Genomic DNA, 23311 nt, shown 5'->3' with positions numbered 1-23311 from the left:
TGAGCAATCAGATATCTCTGATTCGTGCGTGCTATACGGGGTAGCCCCTGTCAAATCAAGTCTTACAGCATTTTGGCTTACTGAGTAGCCACTTATCAGATGGCTAGCGGATAACCCGGAATACGACCTGGGTAAACTGATAGACATGAGCTATATTAGCATACTCAAATGGTTCAATTAAGTAGTTTCGCAAGATGTGGTCAAATGGCACACTATGATTGGAGAAATGACAGCGGCTGAATGGATCCAACGATCTGCAAGATAATGTTTTCGAGAGATAGTACAGAGTACGGAGTAATACCGATGGACTTGGAGGGGTTTGTTTTGGTTGATTGGCGATACTGTTCGGCCAAACTAACCATGTAAATGGGAGCTGAGACCCCCGGGGCGATATAATTTGATTCTGATTTGACGTTACCATTTTGACGGGTACAGTAGCTTGTTTTTCTCAGCTCCCACACAACCCGACACTGCCTAACAACTTTTCTGCCCCGCTATCGTGCATATTTGGGCCTCGTTAGCTCCCGAGGACGGGTCGTTTCAGCTGACAGCCCAGATGACTTGGGAGACGACGGAGTAAATATATAACCTTTGTTGTCCCAGTAAATTATAGCATTTAATATGGTCCATGAGGATATACTGCAGTTAACGGAATGTGCCATTGGCGGGCCAGTCCACTTTCCAGTGAAGAAGACAAACGTCATCCGGGGCAACAGGCATAGCCTCGCCAAGGCGCACTGATTGTAGTACTTCTTACGAACCCCCGGTTCTCAGTAAGCTGCCAAGGCAGGTTGCCTTGGGAGGCCATCTCAGGAAAGGCATGGGTGAGCGCTCACCAGAAAATTGAAATACTAACTAGGCGTTGGGACTTTGGCCTCAGGTGTCAACACGTGATGCCAACCGAGGCCCGACCTCAGGCAGCCCTGTTTTTCAGCCAAGTCGCGATTTCAAGTTCTCTTAGTGGTCCTAAATAAAGCTCCATCGTTTAAGCATCATATCTGCTGGAGCTAATTTATCATCATGGCGGCTGATAAAATCACGCTCGTCGTTCAGCCAAGGGGTATGCATTCATAGCTCTTGTTTACCTAAAGCTCTCAGTAAGACCAGGGAGCAAAGAAAAGCATTGCTAATCTAAAAGCAGGCAAACCCATCCGGAAGCTTCCCAAGGAAATTGAGATCCCTCTCAATGCCTCCAGTGAAGAATTGCATACTGCACTCTCCGCAGCATCCGGTTGCTCAACCCACCGGATGAGAATCACCAAGGGTAGCGATCACAGCGTAGTCCCGAACTCGATCAACACGACAATCGAGGACACTGGCATGCGCAATTCAAGCGTGATCTACGTCAAGGATCTCGGTGCGTGGCTATACCCCATATCATGGACAATGCAACTCCAACCCCTATCAGCGCACTATTCCCAACAAAATCTAACATATACTTCTTCAACCCAACAGGACCCCAAATTGCCTGGCGTACCGTCTTCATCATCGAATACCTCGGCCCACTCCTGATCCCCGCGCTCTTCCTCTTCCCACTCCGACCCTTCCTGTACTTCACCTACGATAAGCCCCTCCCCTCCCCCTCAGACCTCCAGCTCCTAGTCTGCGCGCTGCTGAGCGTGCACTTCCTGAAGCGCGAGTTCGAGACAATCTTTGTGCACCGTTTCAGCAGCGCCACCATGCCTGCCCGCAACATCTTCAAGAACAGCGCCCACTACTGGATTCTGGCCGGTTTCAATATCGCCTACTGGGTATTCCACCCAGACGCGGCTGCCGCCTCGAGTAACCCCAGTCAGACTCTTGTGTATGCCGGACTGGCGCTGTTTGTCTTCGGTGAGCTGGCGAACCTGAATGCGCACTACATTCTGCGTAATCTCCGCCGCCCTGGTACCACCGAGCGAGGCATTCCGTCTGGATTCGGTTTCACCGTCGTTACCTGCCCCAACTACTTCTTTGAGATCCTGGCTTGGTTGGGTGTTTTCCTCGTCAGCCAGTTGAACTGGAGTGTGCTGTTGTTCATTCTTGTTGGTGGGTTGCAGATGTGGAGCTGGGCTTGGAAGAAGGAGAAACGCTACCGCAAGGAGTTTGGTGACAAGTATAAGAAGAAGCGCGCTGTCATCTTCCCTGGCCTTGCCTAAGAAGTTACCGGAGTGGTGAAGTCTAGGCTGGTATTGGCGAACCCATATGCTATGGCGATGGGCTAAATGATTGAGTGAGTGGAGAAGAGGAAGAAAACCGATATGCCTTGCTTGTCGGCTCGAAACAGGTCCAAGCAGCTTATCGATCAACCCTAGTTGTTATGATAAGCGGTATTCGCTAAACTGATATCATGAGGCGATGTATTATATTGGTATTAGACATAATAAAAGTGAATGATTACCGTGTTCCTTTTGCAGCTATGCATACCAATTGAAAGCAAAAATATGCCATATGTTGAGGTCTCCACGACCACACGCCGACCACCCCTAGAACATTGTATCTGTGAACAGGTGGAAAATCCCAAGCAAAACGCCGACTCCCCGTAGAAACAGTGGACTCCTAGATGCAAGCCACTTCAGAAAACATTTAATCGCTCTGTGTCTTCTTCTCCCATTGCTTATAGTATGGCTCTAGTTCGCGGGCACAGTCCCGGCCCTCTGCATCATCGCATCCATGGAATTGGATAACGAGGTCACCATCCTTGTACGTGCCATCCAAAGAAGCACCCGGAGAGTCACTGCTATATGAGCTTAGAATGCGCTGAGGGACTAAGGCGGTTCGAGCAAGGACAGTTGGGTGCCACTGCATGATGTGATCCTAGCAGAAATTCGGTTAGGACCAAGGCTCAGAAGCTCTATCTATAAAGATAGAGCAATATTGTAAAAGACTTGTCTTACCAGTCCATGGGTCTCCGCCTTAGCAAAGTTGTAGTTGCGGTAAAGCGGGTCAAACCAAACGTCCAGGAAGAAACGGGCAAACTCTCCATTCTTCAAGATAAAGCCCCCCGGGTTTAAATCTTCGCTGTCTTGGGTGATGATAAGGTCGACGTCCGCTTCCTGTTGGTGCGCAAACGTCTTGATGATACTATCTGGCGGGACAACGGGCACATCCTTCAACATTAAGTCTTCAAGGCGGCCCTTCTCCAGAATGTGAGACTTGAGTGATTTAGTAGGATTCATGATCAGAGCATTAGGGGCGAGATAGAAGAAATACGCCGAGCGAGGATGTGTAGCCATGGCATGACGGGTGGCCGGTGCGACGGCCCAGCTCATCGGGGCATCGCCAACGACTTCGTCGTAATCCGACACGCTTGCGAAAAAGTTGGTATAGCCTGTTCCCATGTGAGGGTTAGATCGAGTTCATTACGACGGAAGCTCTTCCGCACTGCTTCATAGAGGGGTTATTACCATGACGCTTGGCATAATCCTCCCGGTTTGCGACGATCTTTTTGAGATAGTTCTCGCTGTACCGTTGACGGTCTAGCAGTGTGATGATTACCACACCAGAAGTACTCGCCGGAGCAACAACGGACGTAGAAGATGAGGAGTAGAGGTAGTGGAGGAGATAAATAATGGATAATACTGCGAATGCAAGGACAGCGACCGACTTTAATTGTTTCCTGCGATAGGATGGCATTCGAGAGGAACGGGAGAGAGGTAGAGGATGCGGGCTCCGCCGCGGAGGTAGCGCGAACTGCATGAAGGCGTGTGTTTGTCCCTATGTTTTATGCAATAAGGACAGTGCTTCTGTTTCAATCAAATCATAGTAAGAAAGATGGCAAAGTCCAAGGGTATCGAAGAAAGAGACTTGAAGATCGACGCGGGTGCGAAGATCCCGAGACATGTGGCGTCCGAATGCGGTCCACCTTCTCGCCGCATTCCAACTCCCCTTCAGGGTCCCGCATCCAGTTGGGAATTTATAATTAGGACATTGCAAATAACCAGAGATAACATATCTATTACTTACCTAGGTACCGATTAGCTCAAATAGATTTCATTAGGCAAGAGTTATCAAAGAAAACGAGAGGGCTGATATATATAGATCCGCCCTGTCTACTAGTACTATGAATACATCTGAACACAACTACCTCCTTTGGCCCTTTCTTATTTTTATTTTCAAATACTAATGCTTAGGTATGCTAAATAGAAATATATGTCCTAAAGATGATACATATACTAGTATCTTGCTGACTCTTCTGTACATATTCAAAAGACCTCTCAGCCTTATGAGGGTTAATTGGCTCCCTAGAACGGAGGAGGGTTCAAGTCCAAGCCGTCAACCGTCAACCGGAATGCATCCCTGGAATAACTTCCGGCAACATCCATGTCAAGTCGACCTCGCTCGCAATCCTCCAAGTCAATCTCAGAAATCACAAGCCCACTTTCGATGCTAGAGCCATCAGCTGCATCGTCAGTGGAGACTTCCCAGATAGGTTCAGCCACGACTTCCCCCATCGGTCCGACAATGCAGGAGCCACCACGTGATATATAGCGGTCTGGAGCTTCTAAGAGATCATGAGTCATTCGAAGAACTAAGTAGAACAAACTTGGGATAACCCAGACAACCACGTACCTTCAGTAGTTTTACCTTGCTCGGTGATCCAGGACGGCAGTTCATTGTAGCGCACGCACTGATTGCAGGTAAGCACGAAAGTGCGGCCTTCAAAGCCAACAGTACGCATGAGAGGCAACCAAGTGTCGCGGCCGTCGGCTGTTGGTGCGAGGTAGATGTTCACATTCTGCGAATAAAGACTTTGACGAAGCAAAGGCATAAAGCTTTCCCAACAGATAGCGGCGGCAATAGTAAGCTTCACTCCATTGAGCTCCGTAGTGATAGCTTTCAGGGTAGAAGGAGAGCCCTGAGCCCATACAAGACGTTCAGAGCCAGTCTTTTTCAACAATTCCAGGTCAGCATTAGTCTGTATCTTCCAATCCCGCTGCATTCGACAGCAAGTCAAATCGATTACGATTGGTAGCAAAAATCAATGGCCATGTACTTACTGGCATAACCTTTCGTCTTTTCCCCAGAACACCCCGCAATGGATCGACATACAGCGCGGAGCAGTACAAGCTCCCCCCGGCCTTTTCAATCAACCCAGTTGCAATAAAGACACCCGTCTCGCGGGACACCCGCTCGAGGAACTCTCTTGTCCCGTCACCACGGTGGTCTCGACCTTGAGCCACGGGCAGCTTACGCTCCACCCAGTCATCTCCTGCTCCAGCAGGCGTATCGCCGAGGTCAACGGCAGCACGGAAGTATTCAAGAAATTGATCCCGGCCATGGGGGGCACGGGCGCCAACAGCAGTTCCAAAATCACAAGTGCGAGGATACCCGCCTAGATAAGCTTCTGGGAAAAGCAGAAGGTGTACACCCTTTGAAGCTGCATGCTGGGTGGTCTGCTTGAGAGACGCGAGGGTCAACTCAAGTGTAGACAGAGTGCGGGCTTGCGCCACAGCAACGGTGATTTTCTGGGGCATTATAGGGTACTCCTGTAGTGAAATATTTGAAGAGCAAAGTTTGAAAAGAGTCAGAATAAATAGTTACCCCTCTCAGCTTCTGAGTCAATTCGGACTCTTTTCGGAGGCTGTAATGTCCGCCGGACCTTGGCATGCCGATGAGCTTGCACTGCAATTTCACCAATAGTTTGAACTTAACCTTGAATCTAATCAGTCTGCTATCTCTATAAACATACTAAAATGAAGCCAACGATCAAATAATCAAGTCTTTCAGCCTCCGTCCTTTGGCAAATGTCCAGTCACGTGGATAGATGGAGCCGAAAAGGAACCGTCATCGGACTAAGATGTCCGATGAACCTACTGAGCCGCTAGATGCCGAGTCCGAATGGAAAGAAACAAAGTAGCACCATCTAGGAAGAGGCAAAAAGCATTGGCTTGCCGACGGTGTCGATTACGGAAACAAAAGGTGAGAGTACTGGATTACAGCCTTGAACCGCAGACAGACTAACCAAAGCCAGTGTACGGGAAGCAGGCCGTGTGATAATTGCACAGCAGCAAATACGGGTAAGTATATAATGACCCAAACAACAAGACAATCTCATCTGATTGTATATAGAATGTATCTCAAGTGAGCCGGTGAGCCGAAAGGCTCGTGTCAGTACCGAGTAGGTCGAGTCAACCATGCCACAGGTGTCCTGCTAACTGCCTTTATAGATACACCCGAGCTCTTGAAGAAAGAATTGTGAACCTCGAGTCACAAATTCCAGATAAGAGGTCAGAGAATCTCTCTGCCAGCCAGCAAGCACCTACGCAGGAATCTCCATATCAAAGGGGCAATGAAACGGACCATGTTTCTCAGGCTTCTCTTGCGTCAAGGTCACCATACCCTCACAGTATGCCTCGTGCCGGGGCGTCATCGGATACTGCCACTCTACGATCTTCAGCCACAGGCGCATCATTAGATTTACCTTTCCCCCATGTGGTGGAGGGCCTACCGGATACTCATGGCCAATGTGGACATTCCAGCTTGTTGATTGGTATACTAGCTACTCTCACAGGCACTGAGACCTCCGGATTTCTCCAAACACAGTCTGAAGGTCCAATTGCCACCATTTTCTCTCAATTCACAAAACAAGTATCACAAGCGGATCGTGTCCCACTGTTTTCAAATGAGACATCTGATCGTTTGGTTCAAATATATTTGGAACGAGTTAACCCACGATATCCCTTTCTTCATCTGGCTACTTTTCTTGGCTGGTATGAATCTTGGAAGTCTCGTTCGCAGATGGACAGGGCCAGACATCAGCAGTCTCTATGGAAGGACTATTTTGTGATTATGGTATGGATAAAATACTCATTAATTCGAATTTATATTAACCTTCGATACATTGTAGGTGCATGCTGTTGCCCTACTTCTAACACCTCGTGTCTCTGTCGAAGACATTGCTACTTCTCAAGTAAGTGCATATCAAATATCCAAGGCTACGAAGGAAATCTAACAACTTAGTCCTTGTATAACAGTGCCATGCAATATCTTGCCCATGTTTTCGCACAACCCGATTCTGTCCTACATGCACAGGCATATCTCCTCCTGACTCTGCATGCACTTCACTCTCCATCCTCACAGATGATTGTCACAATTGTCTCTGCAATGATGAGATACTGTGTCATGGCCCAACTTCATTTAGCGGAGAGCGAGCCGCAGGTGCCGAATCCCGCGTTTTCCTTAGAGGTCCAAACCCGCCGTCGAGTGTTTTGGTCTGCTTATGCTTTAGATCGATTTGTCAGTTGGATTTACCACATCCCCAACAATATAAACGATGAACACATTAGCGTGGAGGTAAGTCATTTCCCAATAACCTGACCTCAGGATCTGTACCTGAAAATAACATTGAACACACTGACAATGGTAGCTTTTTTCAAACGTCGGAGACGCGGACCTTCACCACCAAGGGTCAGAGGATAGCCGCATTCGAATAGAAACACCATCGCAGAAAACACATGTCTCACCAGCTCTTCACCTATTCCGGTGCAGACGTATACAATCCCGGATCATCAGCACCATGATGCGGTCTGATTTCAAAGAAATCGACGCCTCAATGATATGGCGAGAACACATGTTGGGTGAATTGGACTCCTGGAGGTCTCAATTACGGCTATTGAGCGATGTCGCCTCCAAAAGCTACACGAGCGATCGATGGGTTGGCATGGCTTACAACTACACGATCCTCCTGTTACACCAACCAACCAAAGCAAACGTCTGCAATGGCTTTGGTGACCGGTCAGTCCCAGCCTGTGTTCAGATTGCTATGACATTTAGGACTTTCCAGAAGGACCGACAGACAGCACAATTATGGCCTGGGGTATGTGCTGGTATCCCTCTATTCTTTTCCCCATCAACTGACTCAGTCTGGTGATCAGCTCTTGAGCCAAGTCGCCGTAGGTATCACCCTTCTATACTGCTTCTGGGCGACTCCACCTCAATATCAAACCGTCGCCTACCGATCACGAGAAGTCCCGGACGCATTACGCGCGTGCTCAACTGCACTGGCCATCCTGGCCGAGCGATGGGTTCAGGCTGAACCTTTGCGTGATGTCTTCGATGTTCTAGCCAAAGAAGTTCCACTCTACGGAATGACAGAGGAAGACCCGCCACCGAGGCGCATATCGGCGGAGTCTGCTTCCTACATTCAATCCCAGATGCCTTTGCTCACATCGATCATCATGCATCGGGGTGTCCTGCGCATGATACGCGAGATGATCACGGAAGATTTCCCGAGCCTAAATGAGGAATCCCACCACCAACTGCGGGCATCGGATGACCAAACTATGCTTGGGAGTTTAGGTGGTCACGCGTGCTCCGAAGAGTGTCCGTTTTTCCGTGAACCAGCTCATCCTGAATCGATGGCTGGAGTGGATGCCCAGGCCTTTCCTCCACTTGAAAACGGAATTGGCGGTGCCTATGGCGGTGCCTATGGCGTTGACGACGACATGCTCATGTTTCCGCCCCTCTTTGGCTTGGGGGAATACTGATTTCGGTGGAGTGCTATACTCTCTTTATACTTACTTGTGATAGACATGGCATAAAAATGATCAGATGAAACGTCTTGATAAGTGAACATGAAGTAAGATTGGAGTATAATACACAGAAGACCCAATATGCAAATTTAAAAAGAGACCGCACCCAAATTAGAAAGCCGTGACCATCATTTCCGCCAGGAGAGTCGAGATAGCGTACAAAGATGGCACAAACCCCATGGTGCACACAAAACCGTCCATCGCTCTTCAGGATAGTGATACAAGCGCCTGCCAATTCCCTCAGCACTCAAGTTCGCCCAAGCTGCTCTACCGAGTAGGCAACTTGGTGCCTTGCCGAGATTTGCGAGGCTTGGTCATTGCATCAATGTCCAGGTTTTCGATTTTGTCCCTGATTTCCATTTTGTGGTCCCTCAACCATTCGCTCAATGACGGGGGTTCAGGGACACCGAAAGCCTTGCGTTGCTTTGAAAATTTCTCCTTGATCGCCGGAGTCTGCATAATCTGGTGTCGAAGGTTCCAGCCGAAAGGACCGAGCTCCTTGAGGCGCGTTGGCCGATCAGACAGCAAATAGTTGTCTAGGCCCTTGGCCTTGTAGATTGACCGCAAGGCGCGACGAGTGACCTTGATATACACCGACTCGCCCAAAGCCTTACTCTCGATCTTCTTTCGGCGTACGTTGGGCTTCCAGCTTCGTCGTGTCTTGCCTTCGTTGCGTCCCTTGGAGATCTTGTTGCCGAACCGGATCGAAGCACCTCCGTACAGGCCGGAGTCAGCCTGCTTGTACCACTGTGATGGTCCGTAGGGGTAGACTGGAGCGGTTTCCGGTAGTTTCGGAACCGATTGCGTTGCCGGCGTCGTTGAGAAGGACCGCTTTGGTGTGGCGATGGAAAGACTGCGGAAGGCCGAGGCCAAAGAGAAGGGGGCGGCCATTGCGGACCTTGCTTGTAGGCCTGCCATTGTGTTTGACAGGTATCGGACCCTCGCAGAATGTCGAGAATGCAAAGAGTCGGAAGGTCGTTAATTGACAACGGGCGGAGAGGTCCAACAGGGAAGAATTTGGGGCAGCTCACCGCCCTGGGGTCGGCGTTCTCATTCGACGATCCCTTGCTCGCGAATTTCGGCCAGAAGCATATCTCACAGAGAACCATCGCGTTTCCTTTCTTTTCTATCTACGCTGTTCCTTTGAAGCTTTGATTTATTTTTACTCCCTTCTTCTCAACTGATCGTCTTATCTTTCGTTAATACCTGTGGCTCTACTCGGCCACACCTATCTCAAACATGGTCCAGATCAGTGAAGTAAAGGGTAACTCGCGCGAGAACAGGACCGCAGCGCATACACACATTCGGGGTCTAGGCTTGCGCTCTGATGGGACTCCGGAGAACAATGCGGATGGATTTGTGGGACAAGGAGCTGCCCGTGAGGTGAGTGGATATCAATGCTGCATCCACCAGGGTATCTGGTTCACAGTAACGAATAACTAACGATTCAAACCATGGGCAGGCATGCGGTGTCGTGGTGGACTTGATTAAGTCAAAGAAGATGGCTGGACGGGCTGTGCTTCTTGCTGGTGGCCCTGGTACTGGAAAGACTGCTCTAGCTCTTGCCGTATCGCAGGAGCTGGGAACCAAGGTTCCTTTCTGCCCGATTGTTGGCAGCGAAATCTATTCCGCAGAGGTCAAGAAGACCGAGGCATTGATGGAGAACTTCCGGAGAGCTATTGGTATGCAATGCGACATTAGGAGAAGCCCAACAAGGGTGGAAATTCAAGCTAACCTGTGACAGGCCTCCGTGTTCGCGAAACAAAGGAAGTTTACGAGGGAGAGGTTACAGAGCTTACCCCCGAGGAGGCTGAGAACCCACTGGGCGGATACGGGCGCACAATTAGCCATCTGATCATCGGGTTGAAGTCCGCTAAGGGCTCCAAGAAGCTGCGCCTGGACCCCAGCATCTACGAAGCCATCCAGAAGGAGCGTGTCACAGTCGGAGACGTTATCTACATTGAAGCAAACACCGGCTCATGCAAGCGAGTCGGGCGATCCGATGCCTATGCGACCGAATTCGATCTCGAGGCTGAGGAGTATGTGCCTGTCCCCAAGGGCGAGGTTCACAAGAAGAAGGAAATTGTCCAGGATGTGACCCTTCACGACCTGGATATGGCCAATGCCCGACCCCAAGGCGGACAAGACGTGATGAGTATGATGGGTCAGCTGATGAAGCCCAAGAAGACGGAAATCACGGACAAATTGCGTCAGGAAATCAACAAGGTTGTCAACCGATACATTGATCAGGGTGTCGCGGAGTTGGTCCCTGGTGTTCTCTTCATCGATGAGGTACGTGGAGGAGTCTAACCTGTAGATTATTGGATCATGTCTCTAATCCCGCTTCTTCTCTAGGTGCACATGCTTGACATTGAGTGCTTCACATATCTGAACCGTGCCCTTGAATCAACCATCTCCCCGATTGTCATCCTTGCCTCCAACCGCGGTCACACAGTCATTCGCGGTACTCACGAAATCAGCGCCGCACATGGTATCCCCCCTGATCTGCTTGCCCGCCTTCTTATCATCCCCACCAACCCCTACTCTCCCGAGGAGATCAAGACTATCATCCGGTTGCGCGCCAAGATTGAAGGTCTCAATATCGCAGAACCTGCCTTGAACAAGGTCTCGGAGCATGGCAGTAAGGTCAGCTTGCGGTATGCCCTGCAGCTGTTGGCCCCCGCAAGCATTCTCTCGCGTGTCAATGGCCGCCCCGGCGCAATTGAGGAGGCCGATATTGCTGAGTGCGAGGATCTCTTCCTGGATGCCAAGCGCAGCGCAATCATTGTGGATCAAGATAGCAAGAATTTCCTGTCATAAATGGCTACGAGTGAGAGAGTTCCATGATCTTGTATACCAAAGGGGTATCTTGGATGTTTATTGAAAAGGCGAATCGTTTTGTGTGGGCCTGGTGTTACGCTAATGCTATGTATTAAATTCTATTTCCAAATTATTGCAACTTCCAGAAGATAAAATGGTTGTAGATCCAAAATAGAGTGTAAAGAGTGTAAAGAGTGTATAGATGTCATCTGCCCGTCGCAAATGCAACCCCGAGGCTTAGATGAATCACGTGTGTCTCACCGTCACTCGTTCCTGTTCCAACGTTTGCGAATCCTAGCACCGTTGGTTATTACAACTGTTTTCTCTTTGTGTTCCCTAGTACTTCGGGAAAGCCAGTTCACATCGATCGCAAAGTGAAGCCACCCTAACAAGAGCCGTTGACCGAACCGCCACTCAGCACTATTGAACAGCGTCACCCGCCCCAGATAAAGTGGAGCCTATATCAACACATCAACCATTACAGACAGCAGATCTTCACTTCCCTTAAGCCGGTACACATATCATACAATCACCATGTCAAACCCACTAGACACAGACGCCGGCTCGGAGATGTTCGCCAGCTACGAGAACGAGTTGAAGCTGGTGCAAGCCGATCTGAACCAGAAGCTGGACCAGATCGCCGAGGCAAGCGGCGAGCAACGGAAATCAGCAATCAGCCACGCAACACAAGTCCTCGAAGAAGCGACAGAACTGGTGAGTCCAGCGAACCCCTAAGGCTTTCTCATGTGCCACAATGCGAGAACAACGGACAGCTGCAAGAACAAGAAAAACTAACCCAATCAATCCCCATCTAGCTCGACCAAATGCGCATGGAGAAGCAAAACATCCCCTCAGCAACCCGGTCAAAAGTCAATATCCGCTTCCGCAACTACTCAACCGACATCGACGAGGTCAAGCGCAAGCTAAAGTCCCTCTCAGATGACCGGCAAGCACTCTTCGGCGACCGGTACACCGACGAGCCGCAGGATGAGCACTTGGAACAAAGACAGCAGTTACTTTCTGGTACGGACCGGCTAGAGCGCAGCTCAGCGCGGCTGCAGCAGAGTCAGCGTATGGCGCTGGAGACGGAGGATGTTGCCCGCGGCACGCTCGGCACCCTATATGAGCAGAGGGAGCAGATCACGAATGCTCGGAATAACTTGCAGCAGAGTGAGGGTTATGTTGATACTAGTATCAAGACTTTGAGGGGCATGGCCCGTAGGTACTGACCCCCCTTTTCGTCCGGTTATGGTCCAGATATAGACGTGGTTGCTGACCTCTCGTGTGCTATTTAGGATGGCTACCAATCGGATGATCACTATTGCTATCATTACGGTTCTGGTTCTTTTGATTTTCGCTGTCATTTACAGCAAGTTCCATTAGCGTTTGGGTTTCGCGCTGGCGTTTGTATACTCGGTCTTATCTTTCGTGTCCTTTATTTTCTGCTCTTACGTCTACACTAGCAAGGCTATTGCCTCTGTCTCTCTCTCAGTGTCGCATCTTTGTCATTATGTATGATAGCATCCGGCGAGTCATGATACAGCTAGACCAAGTCTCTGGTGCAAGCAATCCCTGTCTCTAATACGACGGTTAACCGCCCAAAGTCCCAAGTCTTTATTGTCAAGTACCAAACAGCTTCAATTGGGGGTATCTTATAACGCCAAATAACAAAAGAGAGAAAGACATATCTCAACACCCTAGTTCATAATCCTCATCGCCCCAAAAACAGCATTAACAATAACACCTACACAGACAGCAACCCCTTTCCTCCAACTCCAAACCCCCTCCTCCCTACGCAACCACATCGCGCAACCAACAGGCCAAAAGAACCCCATAACAGCCCCCCAAAGCATATCATCAATCGCCCCGCGCGATCCAGACCCAATTCCGCCCTCATCATCCCCAACCCCAGCCCCACCAAGACCACCCTGAGCCTGCGCCGCCGTCGACCCCTCATCCATCCAGCGGTCCTCAAGATCCCGCAGCTGGTCCCCAGTAGGCATAGTATCCGGCGTGCGGGAAACGGACTGCATAGCTAGGAACTGGGATCGCAGAGCGGTGACCTCAGCCGCTGTGAAGCCCGCCAAAAGGAGACGGTCGAAGCCGCGGGGTGCGGGTGTGGTGGTAGTTGGCTGAGGCTGGGTTTGGGGGTGGCTCGGTTGCGCAGATGTTGGAAGTAGAGATGAGACATCCTTAGCGGGAGATTTCCTGTCTACATTGGCTTTCTGTTGCTTCTGCTGTAGGAGAACTGTTGTTGACATGCTTGCTTCGTTGGCTAGGTCGGACTCGGGGAGTGCGATGTCGCCGATCGAGCAGTGGATGTAGAGGCGTGGGCGGGTATCGCGTACCGCCTGCTTGCCTTTTCCATTGTCGTCTGATGTCTCTGGTTCGTCTGCTGTTGGGCGAGGGCTCCGGGTTGGTGATGGCGGGAGCTTTAGTGAGGCTGTTAATGCGGTTGTGTCTTCGAGACCGCGGCCGGCGTAGATTAGGCGTAGTCGGTGGGATGATAGGGGGTTTGGGAGTTCGGCTCGGATTAGTTGCTTTAGGCCGGCGCCTGTTGTGGTCTCGGGCTCTGCGACGTCTAGTTGGAGGTCGGGGATTGAGGCGGAGAAGCGGACGACGATGAGGAGCGGGTCGGTGTCTGGTTCGCCTGCGGCGTATGGAGAAAGGAAGGGTGAGGCCATGTTTTAGGAGGAGGTAATATTGTGCTTTTATGTGAAATGGATTGAGGTCGCTCTATACAAGCAATATGTTCAAGTTGGCCAACTTAGATGTGGCGCTTACCCCATCCTGGAGCCTCGGACCATATCCCGTCAGGTGACACATTCTAGACAACGGCACGGAGTCATACTATCACTTTTCTACAACACGAAGGGCTATAGAAAGGAAAGAAAGACCAAAAATATTAAGGAAGCAGTTTTATGGTAAATGTTTATGATTTTTTGAGGTAAGTATGTCACATGTCATCATCAATGTCCTTCGGACTAATCTATACACAAAGATATCACCCGGTTGATCTTGCATCAAAAGAACGTCCCCGCAGACAAAAAGAAAACAATCAACAGTTCATTGGTTGAGCCTCTAGGCTGTCTCTTGACATGGCCCGCCAACTTGTGAGTCGCAGGAACCCACAGTGACCACAAGACGCAATAGAAAAATGCAGAAAGTAAGTGGATAAAGGTATCAACTGGATATCAAGCGTATATACTCAAACAGAAGGGTAGTCGTGGAATCCCCAAACCCCCTTTGAAAACGCCGTCCGATGCACCGAGAAGAAAGACGCCGAAAGGTCCCGTAAAAAAACATATCAAAAAGAATGATTAAGCTGTGTGCTTAAACCATGAAAGACTCGCCGCAGCCACATTCTTCCTCTGTAATCATGAGTCAGTAAACCAAGTCTGAGAAGATGCTGCACATTTTGCAGGGGTCACTTACTGATATTAGGGTTGCGGAAAACAAATCGTCTGCTCAGCTTATCCTCTTGCCAGTCCATTTCACTGCCAATAATACTGAACAGAGCCTTGCTGTCGATCAAGACCTTCACGCCGTCCTGTTCGACTGTTTCATCGAACTTCCCCGGTTTCTCTACGTACTCCAGGTGATAGGCGAGACCCGAGCAGCCGCGGTTCTTGACACCAACTCGAATAAACTTCGGCTCCGGCTGTGCCATCAGTTTGCGAAGCTGCTCAACGGCCACCGGGGACAATTTCATGGCTGCCTTTCTTGCCCGAAGTGGCCGACGGGGCTTCGGGGAAGTCTTGGAGGTGGACGGAGAAGCGAAATTCGGTTTCGATTTCTGCGCTTCGCTTTCCCGAAGGCTCACATTGGACAATGCGCCTTGTGATGTGTTTTGATATGATTTCATGTCGGAAGGAGGGAATTCAGCTGAGATGGAAGTGTCGGCGCCGCCGGTGCTTCGGGGAGGCGGGAAAGAGGATGGAAGCGTGTGAGGACGGTAGGCAGTTGCGGTTTGCATGTCCCGCTTGGAGGATAGGTAGGCATTTCCATATGACGAGAAAGTGCGTAGACATCCTGCCGAAGGCTTTGCCCATCGGAGGAGTGTGGCGGATGATGTCACAGAACGTTGCATGGTGGTAGAGAAGCTCATGGTCGAGGAGCAATCAATGTGAAATGGGAGTGAGCCTCGACGAAGATAGTTATTGGGTCATAGGATTTTGAGAGAAAGATGGTGGAATGGAAGGATTGATTAACAAAGTAGAGAAGAAGAATCTCTGACTGTTTTGAGGATTCCCCCGTGGCCCCGAGTTAATTACGTAAGGCAGTTGCATGACGCAGATGCAGCCAATCAGCGTCAGGTAATTTCTACACACCACACGGGCAGCAACGGCAGTTGTGGCGCCATTCGAGTTGGTGGTTTGGTAATTATAGACTAATCAAGTGGATTACTTGGCGGATCAGCTAGTTTTCTCTTTGCCTATTCAATATATAAAAAAATACGCAGACATGTACCTAGGTATGTTGTAGCTCAAATGACAAACCAACTCAGAGAATGATCTCAATGTCATCCAATGCGTTTTTCGGAAGCTGAGTCATCACTGACCGCGGAGAATTCCGTTCCTCGGAGGGAGGTGCTCACCCCTCATGAAAATGCCACACCTCCAAATGCAGCTAAGTGGCGGGGAATAGTATCAAAATGTAGATGGGCTGCATAGATCCACCAATTTATATACGAATACAGTGTATATTGAAAATTGTTCCATTTTTATTATCCCAACGTGTAAACATATTGCCAAGTGTAGAGGACATGTGGCTGGATCCGCTGACAAAGTGGCTGGTGTCCCTTTTTCTTGAACCTCGAAGCAACTGAATCAACTCGACTCTAAATCAACCTTACTCTTTTGGTTTCCGAGGTCCGATGCTGGCGATCTAACCGTTGTAGATCATCCTGTCTGATACCATGGACGCCTCACCCCTTACCCAGCAGAGTAGACCAGAGTCCTTCAAACCTAAGATTGTCCAGCTCTATGAGAATCTCTTCACAGTACGAACATAAACATAGCTTTATGTGATATTGCTAACATACTCCTTATAGGCAACGGATGATGCAGAGCCCTCAGAGGGCTTTTGGAGAGAACTCTTCTTGCTACCTCCAGACCGGAACCAACTCCATGCTATTCTGGACAATTTGAGCCCAGACGATACAATCGGTCTACAGGTAAGCCATGATTCAGAAAGCGTCCCGGAAACAAAAAAAAAAAAAAAAAAAAAAAAACTCAAACAGCTGATGCAATAACTAGATCCAAACTCGGCGTTTCTTTGTCCGTGCCATTCGCGAGGCAGCAGCTGGGGCCGCGCCGGCGGATTCCTATGCACTAGATGTAAGAACTCATGGTCAGTATCCGGAGCATACCCCCTAACCTCGTTTCTCAGACCTTGACTGTTTTCTTGACGAGTATTCTGAGCAAGAAATACACAAACCCAAGTTCGGATGTCATTACTGTTCTTGCAGGACTCGACGAAGTGGACCATGTCATTCCTGACTTCGTGGCCGTCTTGGACAGAATTATTCGCAATGGCAGTAGCTGTAAGACTTCCATCTGTTCTGTCCTTGTTTGAGGCTATGGCAGTCGATCCTAACCCTTTTCTTTCTAGTTGATGTGCGACTCAAGGCTATCAAGACGGCTATTGCTATGACCAGCGGAGCATACAAGACTAGCCTGGTCTCCTATCTTACACACAGGGACCTTTTTCCATCGCTTATGAAGGTTTGATTTACTCATGTTGGTTCTATTCATGAAAGGAACTGACAGTTGCCAATAGTATGTTTCTGATTCCGATACTCCGCTGCAAGTGTTCGACCCATTCCTCCTTCTGGGATTATTGGCAAACTACAATAAGTTTGAATTCCAAAATCCCTACCAGCTTCGACTTGATGATTTTGTGAATGAGTCCAGTATCGAAAAAGTTGCCAAGGGTGTTGGGCTGGCCTGTAATCGCCTGCGAAACGGCTACATTGCTGTCCAGGATGATATTCCCGAGGGCTGGAGCTTGACCAACACATTGATTTTCTTTGGACTACGAGCGCTCGCTCCTGGCGCCAGGGACAAAGCGAACCCTCCTTCGGCGGAAGAAGCTAAGGCCATGTTCGCTGATCTGTAAGTTACTTGCGCGGAGAATCCATTGATTTGAAACTTACAATCCTGGCAGTCCGGCACAAGAAGCCGCAATCCTAATGGCGACATACGACTTCACAAACGCCAATAAGCTCTTTGGTTATCATTTGGTTCATCTGGGAGCAGAAAACGGGGAAGAACCTCCTTTCTCGAGCTTCCTCTCATTGTCCTCCTATCTTCTCCAACATGCATATCGATCCCCGCGGGTCGGGCACTATGCCGAACTAAACCTGTTTACGCTTCGCATTCTGGTCGAAGACCCGACCATCTGCAAGCAAATTTGCAGCGAAGATGTCAAGCGAAAGGTCCGCATCTGTCGACAGAGACAGCCCTACCTCCCTCTAGTCAGCGGAGACCGGGTCCTCGCAACCGTCATCTTCGATATCGCTATCGATACTATAACACATAACCTTCGCCGGCGCCTCGACGTCAACATCTACAGGTATGAAACAACCTTTCAATGTATTCATTAGCCATGGGCCATAACTAACAATCCTCCCAGCCACACAATCGCAATCACCCTCCGCCTCCTAACATATCTCTCAAAAAACAAGATCCGCCTCACGTACCACTGGTCCGAGCTCTGGCGGACACTACTCTCCCTCATGCGCTTCCTAACAACCTACGCCTCCGATCTAACCAGCAACCCCAAGATCCAAACCCTCACGACCTCCCTCGCAGATCTAATCGCATTCTGCGTCTCAGGCGGCGACACCTTCCTCCCAGACCCAGCCTCTTACGACGATCTCTTCTACAAGCTCGTCGAAACCGGCCCCATCATCTCCAAGTTCCGCGATGCATACTCATTGTCCCGCTCCGGTAACGTAGCAGGCGCCTCAACCTCTTCCAAGGCAGCCGATGCAATCTCCCAAAGCAACGAGGTGACTTCGGCAGCCATCGACACTCTCCAATCCGTGTCTACGCACTTCTACACCCTCCTCTTCCATTCCGAGGGTGTGGATACCGCTGCTGCTACTGTTGCTAGTCCTAAAGCTGATGAGCCTGTGCCGGTGGCGTTGCCGTCGATAAGGAAGAAGAATCTCTCCCCGCGTGAGGTCCACCGTATCATTAAGCAGGGCTATGATACGCTGAGTATCCAGCCGCCTGAGGGTTTGAGTGCTTGGACTAAGTGGCGTGAGGCGGATTGGAAGAGTGAATTGAAGCGTGCGGCGCGGTGTGCTGTTGATGATGCTAGGCAACTGGTTGCTTAGGTGTCGGGTTTGTGGTTCTTTCTTTTTCTAGGTTATGGATCTGTGATCTTGATCTGGATTCAAGATGGTTGGGCGGCTGTGGAGAGTTAGTTCACTATGTAGTGGTGCTGTCATTAACTTCTCTATGAAGATATCCAATTAAGAATTTATACTTCTCCTGTTTCAGTGTTAAGTCAGTATTGCCTTGCTTCAATGATAACTACCAAGTAATATCATAAAGATTTCAGATTTTGATCTCTCAACTCCCAGTACATCGTGACTTTGCAATCCCACGAAACCTTGAAATATTCTACGCCTTGAAGATTACATATGTAAGATATAGCCAAACAACGTATCTTGTATTCCGGGCCCCCGCTTCACGAATCGAAATTTTAAAAAGAACTAAAAAAAACCGGTTGCTGCTGAAGGGGTGGCCACCCCCACCCCAACGCACGCAACAAAAGAAACAGCAACCCTTCCTCCCCCCTCCCCTCCCCCAAAAGAAAAGCCTCTTCTCGCACTCAGTGAGTGCTCTCCGCCGGCAGGTAGCTGGTGGCGAAGTACTTCTCCGAGTTCTTGCTCAGCCACATGGAGAGCTTGGAGATCTCCTCTCGCAGGCGGTTGGTGGCCTGCATATCCATGTTAGTCTGAGCAATCAGCTCAGGCATGGTGCCTATACAAACGCAAGATTAGCACGGTCCTCAACTCTCACAACTGAACCAGAAGTAAGGTGAAGCGGAACGGGATACATACTGAACAAGCGGATCAGGTGCTCCGCTCCGTAGACATCGATGGGGCCCTTATCGGCCAGGTCCCCGGTGGCAGCCTCGAACTTCTTACGCAACCCACGGTACTGGGGGCGCTCGTGGCGGTAGAGAAGAATCTTGTCCAGACACTTGTCGAAGTACTCCTGGATCCCGGCAACCACTTCCTCCAACACGTCCTCATCGGCAGACGAGCCCGCCCGCTTTGGAAGTTCTTCCTCGTGCCAGTCATGCAGGATCCGGCGGACTGGGTACTTCGCCGGCAGAGAGATGACGCACTGGTTCTTGGTGACCTGCTCCCAGTCATCGACAAGTAGGGACTTCAGGTTGTCTGGCATAATGATGCGGACGGAGGGGCGGAGGTTGAAGCTCTCCTCCTGTTGCAGATTGTTAGTATGTGATCATAAATGTTATAGTTCCTTTGTAATATTTTTTTTCTTGGTATTGGTTCCATTGAACCAATATTTAGTAGGTTGAGGTGGTAATCGTATACCTTTTCGATTTCACTATCACGGGCTCGCTTGGTGCCACGGCCGGGCACGGAGCCGCGCTCCTCGCTGTCCCGCACAGAGTCACGGTCGGAACCGGCACGCTTCTTAGCAGTGGTCTTGGTGTTCTTCAGACGGAAAGAAGCTTCAGCTTCGCGACGCAAATTGTTGGCCAATTCGCGGTTGTCTTCAGTGAGCTTGCGAAGACGGTCCTCCAGGACCCAGTCATCCCAGCTGGTCGAATGTTAGCAAATTGTCTCATGAATCCGAATGATCTTGGACATATTGATTCTCAAAAGCAAGTGCAGTAAGAAATAGAAAACAAGCGGCATTTTTTGCATAACATAAGAGTGCATAGATCAAGGTCAAGTCTTCCGTATAATGGCCCGGACAAACTTCCCAAGAGTGGAGGGGAGCAATCTCAACATCGCAGCCAGGATGTAGATGGACAGGGGAAGAAATAAAACAAGCCAGACTTACGTATTCTTCCAGCCCTTGTAGTGGACCTGGTATTCAAAGGGGCTCTTCTTGTCATTGGGATCCTTGTGGCGAACATCCAGGATCTTGGCATCGTAAAGGATCTCATGGTGGAAGCAAAGGACCTTCTCGTCCTTGCTATACATAGAAAGAGGGGCCATTTTTGTCGGAGAAGGGTGAAAGATGTGCGTGTAGAAGTTGGTATGACAGGTTGGGAACCTCCAAGCTCAAAGGCGTAGAGATGTTAAGATGTTCCCTATCTTGCGGGAAAAGGGTGTGATACAGGCGGTAACAGCCACGATCAGAGAGATCTTCGAAGCCTTCAGAGACTCCAATAGATTGTAAGACTGCAAATGGATCTTGCAGACTTGAGCAAAGACAAGAGAGGAAGATGCACAAATGGCAATACAAGATGCTTTTTTTTTGGACAGCAAATTTGATTCAGCAAAGGTTGTAAGAAGGGAACAAGATTAGATCAGACGAGAGACCAGCTCAAGGAATAGAAGGAATCAAGTTTAGAAGAGAGAGGTTGAGGGTGTCGATGTTCGATGTAGATGTAGATGAAGTCGAGTGGAAGAAGAAGGAAAACAAGCGAAGATGGGCCAAATGGGCCCCTTGGAAGAAATTAGGCGCGGCAGCTTATTGTCACCTCTTTGACATTGACAACTAATTCATACAATTATTCTTCTTACAATAAGAAATTGATTTCCATTCTTCTATTCACCTTTTTCTTTTTCTATATTCTTTGTTCACGTGAAGAATATTGTCAACTTCGGTTCGCGACAAACGGAGTCTCCAAGAAAAAGGGAAAACATACTCTGCATCTCTGCATCTCTGCATATCTTCATACTCTACACTACGTACTACATCTACATTCATCATGCCTCCCTCCGAGGAGTCCATCCTAAGCAATTTCCTGCTCTCTCCAGCCCCGCTACCGACAGTCATGTCGCTGCAAAAGTTCACAGAGCTCTTCCCAAAACGCTTGAGAGCCCATCCACACATCAGAACTATGTATCGGGAGTTACAACAGATCCGAGAACAAGACATGGACCGAGTCAATGAAAGCATCGACAATGAGATCAAGCAAGGTGAAAAGCAGAGAGCAGAGCTCCGAAAAGCTATCACAGCCACGGGAGTCGAGTCCAATTCTGAAGAGCAGCGTGAGATAGACATGGATCTTCATCTGTTCGGCCAACCACCTACTGCTGCACCGGGAAATTATCACTCGGTGGCTAGTCTCCTGGCTGAAATGGAGACGGCTACCACTAATATCGAGCATGAAATTGCTGGTATTGATCAAGAGGCTGCGAAGATTCTGGCTCATCTCAATACGACTATTGGGGATATGAGCGATCTCCGTTACGGCAAATTACAGGGTCCAGCTGGGACTGCTGAAGATATGGCCAGTGAGGCCATCAAGGGCCTGCAGAACCTTGAAGATGTTTGCTATAAGAGTAGCACTTCTTGAGATGGGTTTGACTCATTATGCATGTACATTGTGCACTGTGCCCATATGTTATTTGCAATTGAATAAATACCCCTGAACTACTCCGTATTGGTACGTGGTTTCAATGTTGGCAAAAGTCCCTAACTGACCTATTGACCTCCAGATACAAAGCATAATATCACAGGCGCTTTGGTATCTGAATCCGCTTTCGAGAGTTGCCTGGGAATTCACGCATCCAGTTCTAATAATCTTGAACGCTGGGTCGTCGCCGCTCTCTGCCTTCAGAGCTATGTTGTAGGGATTCAAGACAACTGCCCTTTGCGACACGAAAATTGTTCCCTTGGGAAAGCCATCTATTACACTCTTATGATACAAGTCTGAACCTGATGGCCTTGGATGCTTCTATTACGCCAAAACTAAGTAGCAAATCTACATCATTGTTACCTCTACAATGCATTAACTCACTGGAGTTGGATTCTTGGATGGATTTGGACCAAATATTGACTATTTTCCTAAGATAGAAACACAGTGGACAATTGAGAATCCATGTATCTAAAGTCATGTACATACTCCTAACCCCATCAATTTTGCAAATAATAATAACCATAACCATAACAAAATGTATGTGCTAAATCCAATGCCCAATTCTCGCGATAAGAAGTGTGGGGAAATAGTCAAACGCGTCCCGCGTTCGCGTTTTCCTCCTTCAACTCCAATCCAACAGCACTTGGGACTCCCTAGCTACATCATGCCCTCCATAAAGCTGCGACCACACTGCTCAAGCCCGGTAAAGGCGACAGCAACCGCCTCAACCCCGAACAATCCCCTTCCAACACTCCTTCAAACACCCTCGGGTCTGGCCCTTCTGGAGCTCCAGGGCACAATCAATGTCCCCTCAGGGAACGAAGAGGATGATATAGACTACTCCTCTATGGACAACCCGGCCTCCACCTTCGAAACTCCGATCGGAAAGCTCATGTTCCCAGACTACTCGGTCCACAACCCAGACGACGAAAAATGGATGAAGCGCGCTTATATGTATATTGGCCGGTACCAGCGGATGACTGGCGAAGTTAAGAAACTGCCACGGCCGATTGCCGTGCTACGAAAATGCCAGGCATCGGAGGATGAGGAACTGGAGGTTGTGGAGATTGTGCGCTATAAAATCTTCTTTAAGAGTCGGCCGGAGCCCGTGACCAATGTTTGATTGGGCTGGGTTGGAGGTTTTACTTTCTTGCATTGGAATGGGATAAATTGGCGAGATGGGGTCTTCTGGAGATGGCATCCATTGTTTACAATGTAAACTGGAGCCGCAGGACTTGGATGAAAGGTTACATGCATGGCCCAACTGAACATGTCTTCGCGCTTTGCTACGGAGAACAGCGGCTTCTCTCTACAGCATTGACCCTCCTTGGTGCGCGAAAACATCAATTCGGCTTCTGCGGGTATACAGGCCTGAATTCGAACCTACCAAG

The 23311-nt window shown here is 49.3% G+C and overlaps 13 protein-coding genes across 13 annotated transcripts; 7 read left to right on the top strand and 6 right to left on the bottom strand.

Moving 5' to 3' along the window:
- Positions 1-1020: 1020 nt before the first annotated feature.
- N7525_005536 (trans-2-enoyl-CoA reductase (NADPH) TSC13) lies at positions 1021-2138 on the top strand (the record flags this gene model as incomplete). Its single annotated transcript, XM_002564679.1, has 3 exons — positions 1021-1060; positions 1142-1357; positions 1456-2138. 3 exons carry the CDS (start codon positions 1021-1023, stop codon positions 2136-2138), a joined length of 939 nt encoding a protein of 312 aa, XP_002564725.1.
- Positions 2139-2565: 427 nt separating this feature from the next.
- Positions 2566-3678, bottom strand: N7525_005535 (putative alpha-1,6-mannosyltransferase subunit; the record flags this gene model as incomplete). Its single annotated transcript, XM_002564680.2, has 3 exons — positions 2566-2796; positions 2877-3310; positions 3387-3678. 3 exons carry the CDS (start codon positions 3676-3678, stop codon positions 2566-2568), a joined length of 957 nt encoding a protein of 318 aa, XP_002564726.2.
- Positions 3679-4223: 545 nt separating this feature from the next.
- N7525_005534 (carbon-nitrogen hydrolase family protein) lies at positions 4224-5456 on the bottom strand (the record flags this gene model as incomplete). The annotated part of the gene is made up of 3 exons (XM_002564681.1): positions 4224-4483; positions 4552-4867; positions 4980-5456. The coding sequence occupies 3 exons, from the start codon at positions 5454-5456 to the stop codon at positions 4224-4226; spliced, it is 1053 nt and encodes a 350-aa protein (XP_002564727.1).
- Positions 5457-5779: 323 nt separating this feature from the next.
- Positions 5780-8468, top strand: N7525_005533 (fungal specific transcription factor domain-containing protein; the record flags this gene model as incomplete). The annotated part of the gene is made up of 8 exons (XM_061213434.1): positions 5780-5835; positions 5954-5999; positions 6052-6071; positions 6150-6774; positions 6830-6892; positions 6943-7275; positions 7349-7798; positions 7845-8468. 8 exons carry the CDS (start codon positions 5780-5782, stop codon positions 8466-8468), a joined length of 2217 nt encoding a protein of 738 aa, XP_061070455.1.
- Positions 8469-8780: 312 nt separating this feature from the next.
- N7525_005532 (mitochondrial 54S ribosomal protein bL28m) lies at positions 8781-9431 on the bottom strand (the record flags this gene model as incomplete). Its single annotated transcript, XM_002564683.1, has 1 exon — positions 8781-9431. One exon carries the CDS (start codon positions 9429-9431, stop codon positions 8781-8783), a length of 651 nt encoding a protein of 216 aa, XP_002564729.1.
- A 321-nt stretch (positions 9432-9752) lies between these two features.
- rvb1 (RuvB family ATP-dependent DNA helicase pontin) lies at positions 9753-11333 on the top strand (the record flags this gene model as incomplete). The annotated part of the gene is made up of 4 exons (XM_002564684.2): positions 9753-9896; positions 9976-10195; positions 10258-10805; positions 10869-11333. 4 exons carry the CDS (start codon positions 9753-9755, stop codon positions 11331-11333), a joined length of 1377 nt encoding a protein of 458 aa, XP_002564730.2.
- Positions 11334-11867: 534 nt separating this feature from the next.
- On the top strand, positions 11868-12716 carry N7525_005530 (v-SNARE protein VTI1; the record flags this gene model as incomplete). The annotated part of the gene is made up of 3 exons (XM_002564685.1): positions 11868-12047; positions 12149-12555; positions 12629-12716. 3 exons carry the CDS (start codon positions 11868-11870, stop codon positions 12714-12716), a joined length of 675 nt encoding a protein of 224 aa, XP_002564731.1.
- Positions 12717-13030: 314 nt separating this feature from the next.
- Positions 13031-14017, bottom strand: N7525_005529 (DSC3 family protein; the record flags this gene model as incomplete). The annotated part of the gene is made up of 1 exon (XM_002564686.1): positions 13031-14017. The coding sequence occupies one exon, from the start codon at positions 14015-14017 to the stop codon at positions 13031-13033; it is 987 nt and encodes a 328-aa protein (XP_002564732.1).
- Positions 14018-14666: 649 nt separating this feature from the next.
- Positions 14667-15441, bottom strand: isa1 (Fe-binding Fe/S cluster assembly protein ISA1; the record flags this gene model as incomplete). Its single annotated transcript, XM_002564687.2, has 2 exons — positions 14667-14704; positions 14769-15441. The coding sequence occupies 2 exons, from the start codon at positions 15439-15441 to the stop codon at positions 14667-14669; spliced, it is 711 nt and encodes a 236-aa protein (XP_002564733.2).
- An 810-nt stretch (positions 15442-16251) lies between these two features.
- N7525_005527 (ARMH3 family protein) lies at positions 16252-18678 on the top strand (the record flags this gene model as incomplete). The annotated part of the gene is made up of 8 exons (XM_061213433.1): positions 16252-16335; positions 16387-16509; positions 16592-16672; positions 16725-16878; positions 16947-17059; positions 17115-17449; positions 17502-17909; positions 17970-18678. 8 exons carry the CDS (start codon positions 16252-16254, stop codon positions 18676-18678), a joined length of 2007 nt encoding a protein of 668 aa, XP_061070454.1.
- A 500-nt stretch (positions 18679-19178) lies between these two features.
- Positions 19179-20547, bottom strand: N7525_005526 (uncharacterized protein; the record flags this gene model as incomplete). Its single annotated transcript, XM_002564689.1, has 4 exons — positions 19179-19330; positions 19411-19798; positions 19915-20143; positions 20390-20547. 4 exons carry the CDS (start codon positions 20545-20547, stop codon positions 19179-19181), a joined length of 927 nt encoding a protein of 308 aa, XP_002564735.1.
- A 719-nt stretch (positions 20548-21266) lies between these two features.
- On the top strand, positions 21267-21857 carry N7525_005525 (Cnl2/NKP2 family protein; the record flags this gene model as incomplete). Its single annotated transcript, XM_002564690.1, has 1 exon — positions 21267-21857. The coding sequence occupies one exon, from the start codon at positions 21267-21269 to the stop codon at positions 21855-21857; it is 591 nt and encodes a 196-aa protein (XP_002564736.1).
- A 727-nt stretch (positions 21858-22584) lies between these two features.
- Positions 22585-23043, top strand: N7525_005524 (Ctf8 family protein; the record flags this gene model as incomplete). Its single annotated transcript, XM_002564691.1, has 1 exon — positions 22585-23043. One exon carries the CDS (start codon positions 22585-22587, stop codon positions 23041-23043), a length of 459 nt encoding a protein of 152 aa, XP_002564737.1.
- Positions 23044-23311: the final 268 nt, after the last annotated feature.

The sequence above is a fragment of the Penicillium rubens genome, assembly GCF_028828025.1.
Source record: "Penicillium rubens strain IBT 27055 chromosome Unknown utg000002l_segment0_segment0, whole genome shotgun sequence".
Lineage (NCBI taxonomy): Eukaryota > Fungi > Ascomycota > Eurotiomycetes > Eurotiales > Aspergillaceae > Penicillium > Penicillium rubens.
Note: the sequence above shows the minus strand (reverse complement) of the source record. Positions and strands in the feature narration are given on the sequence as shown.